Source organism: Peromyscus eremicus, chromosome 6, assembly GCF_949786415.1.
Source record: "Peromyscus eremicus chromosome 6, PerEre_H2_v1, whole genome shotgun sequence".
Lineage (NCBI taxonomy): Eukaryota > Metazoa > Chordata > Mammalia > Rodentia > Cricetidae > Peromyscus > Peromyscus eremicus.
Genome location: NC_081421.1, coordinates 113044555 through 113060416, shown reverse-complemented (window position 1 = coordinate 113060416; position 15862 = coordinate 113044555). Strand labels below are relative to the sequence as shown.

The 15862-nt window shown below is 37.0% G+C and overlaps 1 protein-coding gene across 3 annotated transcripts in view; it reads left to right on the top strand.

Annotated features, from left to right (window-relative positions):
- Positions 1-15862, top strand: part of Pdlim5 (PDZ and LIM domain 5) — a 178483-nt gene that overhangs the window by 84949 nt on the left and 77672 nt on the right. For all 3 annotated transcript variants that reach the window (XM_059266355.1, XM_059266356.1, XM_059266354.1), the window contains exon 4: positions 14442-14484. In XM_059266355.1, coding sequence (XP_059122338.1) covers positions 14442-14484 — 43 coding nt within the window. The remainder of the gene's footprint in view (positions 1-14441; positions 14485-15862) is intronic.

Here is a 15862-nt window from a genome sequence, read left to right as displayed (position 1 = left end):
ATTGAGCTTAGCTCCCCCCCCAAAGAAAAGATGTCATTGTAAATGGATGCTGATCTTGGGTGTCTGAGACCAAAACGTAGCAATAGTTGTGATTATGTTTTCTTTGTCTAGAGCAGTGGTTCTCAATCCTAATGGTATGGCCCTTTAATACAGTTCCTCATGTGTTGATCCCCAACCACAAATTATTTTCGTTTTAGTTTTGTAACTGTAATTTTGCTACTGTTGTGAATTGTAATGTAAATGTCTGTTTTCTGATGGTCTTAGACAACCCCTGTGAAAATGTTTTCAACCCCCAAAAGCAGTCACAACTCACAGGTTGAGAACCATTGGTCTAGAACATTTCAGTTGTAACAGTGATATATATATATTTTTATTTTGCAATACAATTCAGTTCTACATATCAGCCACAGATTCCCTTGTTCTCCCCCCTCCCGCCCCCTCCCCTTCCTCCCAGCCCACCCCCCATTCCCACCTCCTCCAGGGCAAAGCCTCCCCCGAGGACTGAGATCAACCTGGTAGACTCAGTCCAGGCAGGTCCAGTCCCCTCCTCCCAGGCCGAGCCAAGCAACCCTGCATAGGCCCCAGGTTTCAAACAGCCAACTCATGCAATGAGCACAGGACCCAGTCCCACTGCCTGGATGCCTCCCAAACAGATCAAGCCAATCAACTGTCTCACCCATTCAGAGGCCTGATCCAGTTGGGGACCCCTCAGCCATTGGTTCATAGTTCATGTGTTTCCATTCGTTTGGCTATTTGTCCCTGTGCTTTATCCAACCTTGGTCTCAACAATTCTCGCTCATATAAACCCTCCTCTTTCTCGCTAATTGGACTCCCAGAGCTCCACCTGGGGCCTAGCCATGGATCTCTGCATCCAGATCCCTCAGTAGTTGGATGGGGTTTCTAGCACGACAATTAGGGTGTTTGGCCATCCCATCACCAGAATAGGTTAGTTTGGGCTGTCTCTCGACCATTTCTAGCAGTCGTAACAGTGATATTTTGAGTAAATTATCCTGCTGTCTTTATAGACTAAAGAAAATAATTCATTCTATAGAATTATTTTAATTTTATTAGGAAATTGTGATTGTTTGATATAGAATTTTCCTGTTATGAAAAGTAAATAAAATGATTTATCATGACTTTGATGTTTATACTGTGTAAAGGAGGTCTGGATGGTCTGTTAGGGTCTTTACTTTTTTTTTTTTTTTTTTTTTGCTTCTCTAACCATTGTTGAATAACTTTTTTAGGTTTCAGAACCTGTCATACTGTCATATTTGTCTTAGTATCTAACTCAGTGTCTAACTTTATCAGACAGAAATATCAAGGGTACAAACCTTTGGGTGCTACCAAAAATATAATGTTCTGAACCAGGTCTTCTGCTACTGTTGTTTGCCCATGATCTACTCTGTAAATGTTCCTTATAAGTACGTAGTTGCTTTTAGCCACGTTCAAGAATATCTTAATACCGTTAACTACTGGTCTCCTTCAGAACTCACACAATTCACCAAGTGTGGTGAGTCATTCTACATCTTGTTTTCATAGAGACACAGAAGTATAAGCATATGCCAGTGTTTGCTTTGGGGTAGTTTTCCCTTGAAAAAGATCAGTGAAATGCTAAAGTGCGTGCAATCTTATGTGACAGACAGCGGAAAACAAGACCATGGGTGAAAGCAGCCAGACTCTTAGATGCTGTGCATGTCAAAACGGGAACAAAGATTATAATGCAAGTTCAGTTTTCTGTAAATATGGATCCCATCATTAATTGAGTTATGCAGCTCACCACAGCCTTGGGTGTGGTCCAGGAACACAGCTGCTGCTTTGATCTCTAATTATTACATTTTATTGCCATGTATGACTGGGCCTTTGGGTTATAACTAGTGATGCAAATGAAAGAGAAGGACATGTTGGGTGTACAGAAACATAGATGTTTGGGCTTTTGTTGTTTGTACCATCATACCTTTTTTGTTCATAAAACTTACATAATTGGAAGCTTTTGGAGAAAAGTTTAACATTGTGGATTTCTTTCATGGGGATCAGGAGTCGTGTGAGATTTCTTATAAATCCTATGATAGCTTCTTTTTATGTTCTTTTACTTTTTGAGATAATAATATAATTGCATCAGTTCCACTTCCCTTTCCTCCCTCCAAACTCTCTCATGTGCCATTTTTTGCTCTCTTTCAAATTAATGGCCTCTTTTTTCCTTGATTGTTGCCCCCACAACTTACACACAAGAGACTCATTCCTAAATACATGAATATAGCCCACCCAGTCTGTCTAAATGTTACTTGTATGTATGCTTTCAGGGCTGACCATTTAGTATTAAATAACCAATTGGTGTACTCTTTCCTAGGGAATAGTTTCTTATCTATGTGGACTCCACTTCCAGTCACTGAACTGCCCACATTGCACTGAAGCATTGTCTCTGATAGCAAGTGCACATCACTGCATGCCATGGGGCTCATAGGTGATTGCCTTGTATCTAGGGTTCATGTAAAACCCAAGGGGAGTACAGAAGCGGTCATTGAATTCATGTTGTTCATTAAAAAAAACAAACTGTTTTCTTATAGCATTATAGAAACAGTGAATGCAGCCACTGTTTAGAAGACAGGACCTGAGTCTCATTCCAAGGACTTGGGGTGATTCTTCATGTATGGATGATTTTGAACTGGGTTAGCCCATCTTCTATCACCAGCATACCTCTTTCGTTGTTATGGCAGCAATAACTGATATTTTCTAAAATAATATTGGTGAGGTGGCTTTTATAAGATTGTATTGTTTAGTGTCAAAGTCTTCTCTCATAAAAGACAAGATTCTAGAATAAAATTATAGCTGCCGTTTGTATTCAGTTTTTCAAATTATGGAGGTTGATAAATACAGCTGACAGAGCCTACTTAGGTACCAAACACTGCTCTAAGCCCATCACAGTCATTTTGCATTCAGTTTTCAAAATACCCCTGTAAAGTAGATAACCATTATCATCATCATCCCATTCTGTCAGTAAATGGAGGACATAGGGTTTTAATCGAGGTGATCTACTTCTAAACCAGCTGCTATCCTGGACAATTTAGGGGCTATGATAATGGCTTATCAAACCAACTAGGTAAAGATAGGTAATGAAAAAATATGTAGTTTGCTTATCCTTGAGGCCTGTGTAAGTGTTAGGTTTATTTGGTAGTCTGTCACAGTTCTTCTTGCTCTCTTGTCTCAGAAATACATAAATGTAAAAAATAAAACAATTAGTTAATATAAACCGATTGACAGGATGAAGGAAAAAGAAAAGAAAAACAAATGTATGGCCCGGTCTATGTGATAGAAATACTTGTGCTCTCAAGAACCTGAAGAGACAGTGGGGGCCATTTGATCTAGCCTTCCCCCACACAGGAATTTCTGAAGCAGCAGTACGGTGCTGGCAGGGCATCACTACTTGATGGCCATTTTAGTCACACAGCTCCATTGTAGAGAGCGTACATAGAATTATAAACTCACTCCTAGTATTTGGCAAGAACATTTTAAAATTTATCTATTTTATGTGCATGGGTGTTTTGCCTGCATGTATGTCTGTGTACCACATGCACGTCTGGTTCCCCAGTGAGGCCAGAAGAGGGCTGCTGATCCCCTGGAGCTGGAGTTACAGTCTATTGTTAGTCACCATGTACGTGCTGGGGATAGAGCTTAGGTCCTCTGGAAGAACAGCCAGTCCTCTTAACTTATGAGCCATATGTCTTGCCCCAACAACAACATTTTTAAGTTAAAAAGTTAAAGAACAAAACCATTTTGAAAAAATAATGGTTATCTTGAGAGAAATAAGGGCCTTTGATACTGCAGTTAAATCAACATGTTGGTTTGTTATAAATGGTTCTTTAGACATTAGAGGAGAGAGTACATTGTGTTTGTTTTGTTCATTCTTTATCCTTTGAGAGCTCCTAGAGAGGAAATTAACATGATTGGGATTTCCTATTCCCATTCTTTTGCAAATCTTTTCAGAGATTGTTACTGACCATGTTAGGAAAGCAGCAGGATAGAGAGAATGCTCTTCTTCCATGAAAGAATCTACTACATAAGTTAGCCATCTTAAAGGTTAGTTTGACTACATTTTCAAGCAGGAAAGCTCAGTTTGTTTAGTTAAGCATTATTGTGGGAATAACAGAGAATCTGTAGTCATCATTTGTATTCTCGGTAGTTATAGCAGAAGCAAATTTGGTAAGGATGAGCTTTAAAGGCACGTCTTGTAGAGAATCTTCTGTTGCTAAGGTTGTTGTTACATCTATTTCTTTTGTGCATTTGAGTATATTACTGCATTCAGTATTCTTCAGAAGTTAAAACTAAGTTTGCTGTTGTTTTACAGGGATGCTATTTCAGGACAACTCGGTGAACATCAGTGTGTGACCTCTATCAGCCAGAGTTTCAGTTTGTTAAAGGGCTATAAAGCTGTCTCAGTTCTCTGCCTTTTCTCAGCTCTCTGCCTTTGAATCTAGACTAGTGTTTATCATAGGCTCAAGACTAGTATTCCCACACCCTGCCTACTGCCCATTTTTGTTTTGTAAATGTAACAGATTAGAACCGAATACATTTTCATGGGTCACACATGAAAGTGTGTATTTTATTGGTTCTTACTTTCACTGAGCAGATCATAGCATTAAATATATTTCTGGCTATACATTGTGATAAAATGTTTGGAAATAGTTGTTTGTTTGGGCCAGAACTACTCAATTATTTGTGAGCCCTGGAGTAATAGCACTGTGACCTTTTTTGTTGCTGGTCTCAATGAGGTAGATACAGAAGTTGGAATAGCATGCAGAATTGTTTATAGTGGTTGGACATTGGCAAGGCTTTCAGGTTTGGTAAGAGGAACCGTCCACTGAACAGGTATAGTCCAGTTTGGGTTTTGAGTTTCCCTGCTTACGTTGTAAGCAGTGTCCTGTTGAGCACTGTTCTAGATTGCTTCCTAATAGTAGAGACTAAAGACAATGATGGAGAGAGGTAGTTAATTTGGATGAAGACCTTCTCATTTATTGAATTAGATGTCCTGTGTGGTTAACTAACTGTTGTCAGATTTTTCTCTCTATAATGTGGAAAAGGGATTAGAGTTGAGAAAGTAATTTATGTTTCATATGGTTGCACTATTAAAAAGAAAATGTAATATTTCGTTAATATTGAAAGGTTTTGGAATTTTGATTTTACAACAAAATCTTTTAAATTATCCGTCAGAAATATAAGCAGTACTGTGTTCTTTTACAAACAGTCCAATTTCTATAAACAGAAAGTTTCCTAATAAGTAAAAAGAAAACAGAATGAGTTTATGTTCTTTTCTCTGTGGTCATAGAAATATGAATAGATCATGAAGGACTTAGTAATGTTCAAAGGTATTTATAAATTCAGCTGACTATAAATTTTCTTTTATTAGGTTTAGATATTATTATCGCTTAGATTAATTTGAAATTCAGTAATGAGGATGCTGGATAAGATTCTCTTTCTTAACTGATAAATGAGAATTAAGAACTGACCTTGAAACTTAAGCAAGGATAGGCCTGGCCTATCTGTGTCTACAAACAATATATTCAGTCATTTTAAGTGCCCTGACTCTGAGTATCTAGATTAAAAGCAAAAATCTGAACCCACGCATTTTTTTAAATATTAAGTCAATGGAAAAAATAACTAAGCTATGAGATGCTAATAAATAAAAAGTTTCCCTTCTGTATGTTTGTGGAGAATGTATGCCTAATAAGGCCGTGTTGCATACTGGAATGCCTATCCCTTTAAATTGTACTGAAATACCTAAAAATACCCTCTTTACAAAAATCTGTAATGAATGTCTTTTGCCTAGACAGGAATAGCAGAGAGGCTGTGTCTGGAGAAAGTGAACCGCAGACAGTCCTGAGCTTAGTGCTGGGCAGGATGCACAGGCACCCCAGAGAGCTTGGCCCACTCCTGAATGATTGACAGGCCAACAAAGCAAAGTAGAAGATTGGGGCTTTGCTGCTAACCTAGACTTGGGTCTCTTGGTTAGTTATTTGTCCTGCTTCTCAAAGAATTACCCTAACTGCTGGATAGTTTGGACAAAAAGCAATATAGTATCCCTACAGAGAAGAACAAGCTACTTACTCTTCAGGTTATGAATTGTGCCTGCCTGTGCCACCTGCATGGCCCTCAGCTAATAGCTGAGTTTTACCAAGGTTTTCCTGAGCAGTTAGTTAACTTTGTCCCTCACTTGAAGTCTGTGAAAATAGTTATGACTATTTCTTATTCATGCTTTCTGTTATAATATGAACCGTCTCCACCTTGTGAGCATTGTAGCACTGTGACAATAGAGAGGAGGATGGAAAGATATAAATAAACTCTTCCTTTGTTACAAGCAGATTATTAATGGGGTGGGGTGGCACACGCCTTTAATCCTAGCACTCAGGAGGTGGATGTTGGCAGATCTCTGTGAGTTTGAGGCATGGTCTATAGGGCAAGAAACCCTGTCTCAAAAAACCAAAAAACAAACAGCGGCAGCAATAACAAAACAAAAACAAAGCACATTATTTTCATATAGGTCATAGGTACTGTGGAGATATAAAAGTATTTTTTCTTTACCTTAAGACCAGAAGAGAAGATTTTTCTCTTTTGTGTTTTTAATAAACTCTAAAGGTATTAGCCTGTGGTTGATAAAAAATACAAATTTGATTGTTAAGCATGGGGATGACATTGGTCAGCAATTTTCATGAAAGAACACAGTGTATTCCTTCACTTGTTCTTCTAGAATATTTTAATACTTTCTGGAAGTTACAGTGTGTGGGTGCAGAAGACAAGAGTTTTTAGTAGAGCATAAGAAATGAAGCAGGTGCAGAATAGCGCTGTTGACAGTAGGCTTGAACCAACCTGTCCTTTCACCAGACTTCTGGAGTCAGTGTCTGGTCGGGGGATTGCATTTGCATGGTGGTTTGAAATTTTAGATTTATTTGCAAGCAGTGTTTGAGTTAGAGGTGGTAAGAGGATTGAAGTGATTGCACTGTCCACCTGCAGAAGAATAATGGAAGTTTGTCATTTCTTACACCTATCAGTTGATGGACCTACTTAAATGATTTTAATCATTGCGCAGAATGATATTGAGGTTAGAAACCCAAACAGCCATGGTTCTATAGGACTAGCTTTTAGCTGCTTTGTTGAAGCCAAAACTGAAGTAAGCTACCCATGGTTACACATCTGTCGTTCCAGAACTTGAGAGGATGAAACATGAGAATGGAGGGTTCAAAGCCAGCCTGTGGAACCATCTGCAAAGAACAAACAAATCAGATCTAAACAGAAGCTGAGACACTGCCCTAAAATCTGAGTACAGTTACACATTGCTTGTGAGAACAAAGTTTCCTTGAAACACAGCCATCCTTATTGGTGTAGGACTTATTTGTATCTTTGTTTCTGCAATGATAAAACTACAGTATTTGCTACAATATTTGCTACCTTTTCCTTGTCAATAAATTTTACTATTTTGTAACAGTTCATTTGGACATATGTTTTACTCTTTATATAAAACCATTTATTGAAATGATACTTTTACTATAATGAAATTTCATAATAAGACTGGATTATTGTGAACTTTAAAATTCCTTTTATTTGGCCGGGCGGTGGTGGCGCAGGCCGGGTGGTGTTGGCGGCGGCGCACACCTTTAATCCCAGCACTCGGGAGGCAGAGCCAGGCGGATCTCTGTGAGTTCGAGGCCAACCTGGACTACCAAGTGAGTTCCAGGAAAGGCGCAAAGCTACACAGAGAAACCCTGTCTGGAAAAACAAAAAAAAAACAAAAACAAAAAAAAAATTCCTTTTATTTAACGTTTAGCAATCTATGAACTATCTATCATCTTACATTCCTTTAGACATAAAAGGTTTTGTAAATCACAGTTGGAAAAGTTCATTTTTCCCTTAAATTATCTTGAGATTGTTTTTAGTGTGGATAAAACACAGAGTGGGTAGGTAGAATTTTTCTTTCAGAAAAATATTATTGTGGAATTAAATGTAAAATATAATTTTCCTTCTGAAATAGAGGAGAAGATTGTGAAAATTTGCACATAACTTAAAATAGTCTTAATATGTACAGAAATAAGTTATAAAATATAAAAATATGTTTAAAACAAATATAAAGCATGGTAATAATTTTTACAAGTACATATATGACGATAACTAATTGTTGCATCTCTTTTTTTTTTTTTTTTGGTTTTTCGAGACATGGTTTCTCTTGTAGCTTTGGAGCCTGTCCTGGATCTCGCTCTGTAGACCAGGCTGGCCTCGAGCTCACAAAGATCCCACTGCCTCTGCCTCTGAGTGCTGGAATTAAAAGCGTGCACCACCACCGCCCGGCTTGTTGCATCTTTTTTAGAACTCTCAAGAATATCTTGTCTTTAACCAAACCTATTTTTGTGAAATATCACCAGATCAATTTGTGGTGTGTCTTGATTAATTTGTTTAAACCGTTTTTCTTTCTTCATATTAAGTAGAATAACATTAGAATTGATTCTTATTCTTCCACAACACTGTTCTCTATTATTTGGGTTTCTGTTGTCCTTGATGACAGTTACTGAGATTAAAGGCATATGCTGCTATGTTTAGCTGGCTTGTTACCCCTTAAGTCAAAATCCTGAGTAGGAGACGTCAAGTGACACATAAAAGTTACCAAAGGTAATTAAATTGATCAGCAAATTGATTTGAATTTCCCAGTAGAGACTGAACTGAGCTTCTCTTACAGTAAGGAAGAAAGGCTTAGAGGCCAGAGTTTGTTGTGAGATATCAGAGAGCAGGGAAATGACAGTATTGGTGACAAAACCATCACCAAATTATTTTGATTTATCTAGGTTCTCTTCCTGAAAACTTGAGTACTATAGTGTGTCAAAAGAGCTGAATTCATTGTTGAGCTCAGAGTAATACTGACCTTCATGTTTGCATTTGAGCCTTTTAAAATTTAGCCTGATAAGACAATAATCTTGCCCCATCCCCCTTTTTTTCTTTTGGTGAAATGGCATAACAATTAGGTTGGAGAGCTTAGCTGAACTAGCTTCCTGCCTTCCTCCCTCCCTCCCTCCCTCTCTCCCTCCCTCCCTCCCTCCCTCCCTCCTTCCCTCCTTCCTTCCTCACCTCCTTCCTTCCCTCCCTCTCTCCCTCCCTTCCTCTGATCTATCCTTCAGCTCTTTAGCTTGATTTATAGTTAGTTGGTCAAAATTTCTTTTCAAATCTTTATCAACTGCTAATGATCAACTCACAAGGAAAGTTAGAGGAAAAGCACTCAATAGAAGCAGTTACCAGGAGATGTCTTCCTGTCCTTGATGTCTCAGAGCCACACTTGATTTACAGTCCTGTTCAAGCGCAAGGTCAAGGCCCTAGATATATGGCCAGAGCATTTCCTGTGCACCTGTTTCCTTTTTCTTTATCTGTGCTCAGACAGTCCATCCAGTTTTGTGTTCCTTCTAGGGGCTAACACTGTGTTTTGTTAGTTCCTGTAGTTAAGAGAAGATGTGAATGGGGAGAGAAAGCATTTGTGTGGTCCATGTAAGGAGAGCTTTTGATGGACTGAATGTTTTTATGTCTGATACATAACTATATTGTACTTTTATCTATAGGAGATATTCTCAAGTAGTTTAGAAGAGTCCAGGGAATCATTGGCACAAGTGTTTACAGCACTCAGGGTCTCAGGCCAGCGAAGTACAGAGGATCTGTCTGAGGCATCCCTCTGCACTCTTGAGTGTTTGCTTTCTTTCACGTTTGGGCTTGCTTTGTTATTATAAATTGACATAGTTGTAATTAAAGTGATTAATGACGTGCCCTAGTATTTATGGGTCCTAAGGTCAGGAGGTCCAAAGATGGCCATACTGTGGGAAATTTAGAGCTCACTTTATAGAAGATGAACCAGACCCCTCATCCTTTCTGCATGGCTGTTTTTGAGTTAAATGTTAGATTGGATTGAAAAAGTTTCCTAGTTATCAAAAATAATGTAAATTAATCATTATCCACATAGTTCTGTTGCCTAATTCCTTGTTCTTATACACTCTCATGAAAGTTTACTGGCTACTTTGTTAAATAAGAAATACATGCTTTTGTAACGCAGTGTTAGAAAATACACTAGTTAAAAACATGGTTTCACTGTAACTTCAGCCATTGGGTGTACAGAGTTGCAGTTTTGCCTGATTCTTTTGACGCTAATCCATGATAGAGCTATTGCTAACTTATAGTCACTTTTATATTCTTCATTCTAACTAGGACATCACAATTCTAGTTTTTTATAGGTTCGTTAGAACTGCAGAGTCTTTTCAACGGTTAAACTGGAAGCTCTGAGACTGTTTATACCTATTCGGGGATATTTGTTTCAGACACTGCTTTAAAAATAAACAGACAAACAAACAAACAAAAACCAAGAAAGCAAGCAACGTTGAAAAGCTTGTTCTAGCCACAGGGACAGCTTTGTTCTTTGCATTCCATATTCTGGGGATAGTACTGAGCTAAGGCACTGGTATCTCACCATGCAGACTTACTGTTGTCAGGGCTTTCCACTAAGGAGAGAGAACAATAAGCCAATTGTTGGGCCATGGCACTGTGCCATTGCCAGGACCTCAGCAGACGAAACTCACCCTGCACAGGAGTGACTTTGGATCTCTGCTGTCCGAAGGGAGAGCCAGTATTTTGTGGTATTTTTTTTAATCCTTATACTATAGTTTTTAAATATTCATTTTAAAAAATGTCTTAAATTTACTCTTTTTCTGGCAATCTGTGACATTGCTAAAAGAGAAAATGCTTACTGTTTGTCCAACTTAAAGATAATTATAACAGATTTTAATTTGGGCAAATGTTTTTCCATACTCATATGTTAGGGCTTTCTTCACAGAGAGTAATGAATACATATATTCATTTATATGTATATATGATAATGGAAATGGAATTTTCTTCTTTAAACATGGTCAAATTATTCTTTGACTGAGTATATACTGAGTATCTTATTAAACATAAAGTTCAAGAGAGTGCCAGTGAGACAAGAAAGATAATTCATATAAGCAAAAATTTTTAGATTATGCATTGCAAAGTTTTACAGTTGTAAACTGTAATATTTCTTTCCCTTAATTTTATCTACTACTCCTGGGAGACTTAAGTAAACATTTCAGACATTGCAAAGATCTGTTCATTCTTTAAATATTTATTTTAAATGATGTTTCCCAAGCCCCACCCTCAACTCTACTCTTGAGAACTATTCCTAAATAACAAGCTGTCTTTCAAATATGTACAGACGACAATCCATATTATTTTCTTTAGTATTTAAAGGCTTGTGATTGAGACAAGGTATAACTTGGACCTTCATGTTTTCCATATAGCTTTCATAGTAGAATGCTTTTTTAGATTTTTACAAGGTAGAATCTATGAAATAAGCTTTGAGAAAGTTTTCCTTATTATAAAAAATACATATTCATTGTATAAATTAGGGGAGAAGCACACAAAAGAGAAGAAATAAGTATAATTTAAAGAGAGCCTTTCCTAAAATGTTGGTAGTAATTTTGGTGTTTTTTAGGTACATCAATAATATTTTAGGAAGCATTTTATCATACAGTGCCAAAATGAAAAATAGTTTTGATAAGGATTTTAAAGGTTAAAAAGGAAACCTTATTGACCTAACTTACAAATTTACTTCAAAAAGCAAAGTAGAACATATTAACATAACCATTTTAACAGAATATTTCAAACTTTTGCTGAAATTTTGAATTTCAATAAATATTTAGAGATGTCATATGATACTAATGGCATATAAGAAACCTTTTCTTTCACAATTTAATGATTCTATGGTCCATTTGGTGGTTAGTGTTTAAAACAAGGGAGCTGATTTTTATTGCATTTTTGGTATATCAGCAGTTCCATTTGACATTTAATTATAAGCCAATCTGTTTTTCTGCTCGGAAGGATATTTGTATAATGACCCACCCTGGGAATTTGCAGGCGTGTTGCCATTCTTCCTGAAATGCTAATCTATTTCTTGTGAGACTGTGTCAGAAGGCAAATAGGGTGTGTTCAGATTTAATTTTTTTCTGTAAGTTAAATTTTTTCAAATACTGTGTTTATAGAACTTTCAATTAATAATGTTTGTCAACATTCATTCTGGACATCGTAAATTGTAGAGACGAGAAAATACAATTCTGGGCCTTTGTCAATGTTAACATTACTTAAATTAGAGGGAACACTAGAACAAATGAAGAGATTTTTTTTTTCATACATATAGGTTGTCTATATTTATCTTGAGTGCAGCAAGATTTTTGCTTGCTTATTATGTTGCTGAGGATTGGATCCAGGGCCTTGCTCATGGTGGGCAAGCTGAACTACGCGCCAGCCACATAGCATGACCTTTATTTACAAATTACATTGCTAGCCATGCTCCATGTATCTTAAGACATCCAGATCAAGAAGGATATTGGCTTCTCAGTCTTGGCAACCTTTCAGTAATGTCATGGGAGGTTTTAATGAGTAGATCCTTTGCGATTAAATTGGATTGTGAAATTCCAAGGAAAGAAAGATTCCACTGCTCTGCGCTTGAACTTGCCCTTTGTTATAATAACCCTGCAAGCTAAAGAGAATTCGTTTGAGAGAACACATGGAAAGTTATGCAGCGGTACAGGGTATAACCTGTACTATAGCAGCTGAGTGTTAGTACCCACTGTGGCCTTTCATTAGGCTAGCTGACTATTTTGTTGGTGCCTGTTGTAGCTAAATTAGTTGTTACTGGAAAATTCAGCTACTGCTAAAATGTTGATCAAAGTTCATTACTAGAATATGTTTATTTAGAGGTCCACTTTTCTAGGTCATTTGTGATCTGTTGTTTATTTAAATAAAGCAACCTCATGTTTTATATAATAAAATTATCAATTAATATTTACCTACTATTTTTACATTCTTGGAATTCTACCTTGATGTTTTATCCTCTGGCTGGTATAATATGAGAGGAATTAGGTTGCTTCTGGTATATTAAATAACATGCAGTAGGGAGATAGAGGAGGAGTTGGAGGGGAGAGAAGGGGGGGGTCAGTTTGGTCAAAATACATTATATGCATGTATAGAATTCTCAATTCTTTAAAAAGTAAATACTCTATAAAGTATCAGTAGCTTTCTCAATTGTTAATAAATACAGTTATCATAGTATAAAATATAACAACATGAGGCTCAGCTCTAATCCTAAGCAATTTACTTGAACTTTGAAGCTCCTGTTTTGAAAGGTGAAGATAATGATAGTTTTATTTTATAAGAGATACTTGCTCAAAACCAATTATTGTTATGGTTTAGTCCACCATACCAAAAGGCATATGGTGCAAAATAAGAACAGATCAAAAATAGCAATCCACTTGAACTATAAATAGCTGTCACATGCCTGGAATTTTGTCAGACTTTCTTTACTCTTTTACTTGCACGTTCATTGCTGGTCACATATTACCTGCCAGATGCTGCAAAAACAATATGGATTAAAAACAGGACATGGTCATTGCTTTCACTGAAAGAAACCTGGTGAATTAATTAAATTTATTCTTTAATGTAATAGTTACTTTTCTGCTTGTGGCACAACATCCTGGCAAAAACCATATCGGGAAGGAAGGGTTTATTCTAGCTCACAGTTGGAGGGTATGGCCCATCATAATGGGGAAGTATGGTGGCAGGGGCTTGAAGCAGCTGGGCACATTGCATCTAACCAGGAGTAACAGGTGATGATTTCCCTACACTTGGCTCACTTATTCAGTCTAGGACTTCTGCCCATGGGATGATGCTTCCCATAATTATGGTGTCTCTCCTTCCTCTCAATTATCCTAAGCTAGATAATCTCTCACAGACATGCTCAGAGGCATGTCTCCTAGTGAATTCTAGATTCTGTCAAGTTGAAAGTTGATGTTAAGCATCAACATATAGCAAATACATGAACTTGTTGAAGTGTTCAAAAATATGAATATTAAGTAAATTATTTAATAAGGGACTTAGTTCAACCTGAATATAATTGTTAACCTTTAGTAAGAGGCCTAGCACTGGTAGATATGCTCAGGAATGTTAGAAAAGGCAGCTACTACTGGAATTCAAGATTCAGGCTGGGTTATTGAAGAACTGCCCAAGGATCAGGAAGTCATGCTACTTTCCCTTTTAATATGGGGATTGCCTTAGCCTAAGAATGAAGGGCATGGGTATATTAGCAAGCAGGATTGCTGCTTTGTCTCCTCATTTGAACTTGTAGGGTAGAAAGACTGAAGAAAGACAGTAGTATTTGAGATTATTGGATCTGGTGGCATTTGACTTCTAATTACATGAACTAAAGAGAAAATTGTGAATGATGAAAACTGTGAATTATAAAGGTATTAATTCTGATCATTTAATATCTTAAAGTGTATAAGTAGTAAAATTCTGTTGATGACATTTCTAAATTGCCAGAGGTTCATGGCTCATGTTTTTTTTTCTTCTTTCTCCCCCAGAGCATCTGCTGCAGCCAAGCCTGAGCCCGTTGCTGTCCAGAAGGTTTGTATATAGTTCACCATCACTAGGCTCAGTCTGACTTGAGCCACTGTTCTTGCTGTTTTTATCTTGAGTCATATCAATGTTCGGTTTATAGTCTCGGCACAGTTTTACTCATTTTTTTTTTCCCTTAAAAGACAAAGAGGAAAGTAGACTCCAGAACTTAAGTTACTGTAACAGAGTTCCCTAGAGGAACAGAACTGATGGAACAGCTCCATATGTATATGTATAGAAAGTGGATTTATTAGAATGGTTTACAGAGTGTAGTCTTAGTCCAGCTTGTCCAGCAATGGCTGTCTACCAGCAGTACATCCAGGTATCCAGTAGTTGCTCGATTCATGAAGCTAGATATCTCAGCTGGTCTTTAGTATGTGCTGGAATCTGGAAGAAATAGGCTGTAATGCCAGTGAAGGAATAAACTTTCTAGACAGGCAAGAACAAGCAGGCAAAGAGAGAAAACTTCCTTCTTCAGTGTCCTTCATACCAGCAGAAGGCATGGCCCAGATTAAAGGTGGATCTTTCCACCTCAAAAAATCTGGATTAAAAGTGGTTCTGTTTGGGTTTTAGCTAATCCCAGATGTTGTGAAGTTGACAACCAAGAATAGCCATCATAGTTACCATTTGTAATAATACTATAAAACATTATTTCTAAGCCCCTACAGTGTCAATAATGCATGTCCAAATTCCTTTCATATTTACTTTTTCTGTATTTACACGTGTATTTTCTAAAAAGCTAGTAAGTAGCTACCCAAAATGAAGATTATGCCATTCTAGAATGTTCTTGAATTAGGTTATTGGCAAATGCCCCATTTTTCATTATACATCTCACATTACCGCAAACCAGTGTTTATAATCATCTGATTTATTCTCATTGAAGTTTTTCTCCCTCATTTTTTGGGCAGTATATTCAGTTACTCATTCAATTTACTTGTTTCAGCCCTAACTTACTTTTCTCAATTAATGAAAACTTACAAGGTTTATATTGCCTTTTTTTCTCTTGCATTTGAGTTACCAGTATGTATTTCCTTTAAAGATCTGATTTTCTTCTCAGATGGTAGAATAAAAGTTTTTTTCAGTGTTGTAGAAATATATTTCATTTTAAAGGAGAAAGCTTTGAATATGTGTCCAGATAAAGGTTTACCAACACTGGTGATTTTTTAGAAGGAATTTGTCTTTCTTACTAGTCTTTGGCTTTTAGCAAATATATAATGTCATGTTTTTCCTCATGAGACTTAAATATTTTATTTTGGAAAAAGGGAAATAATTTTATTTTAGTTGTGAATAATATCTTAATGCACCCAGGAATGGAAACAAAAATGGATCATAGGAGAAATGCAGGATAATTATGTTTTGTTCATCTGTTTCACATTTTTCCCCCTAA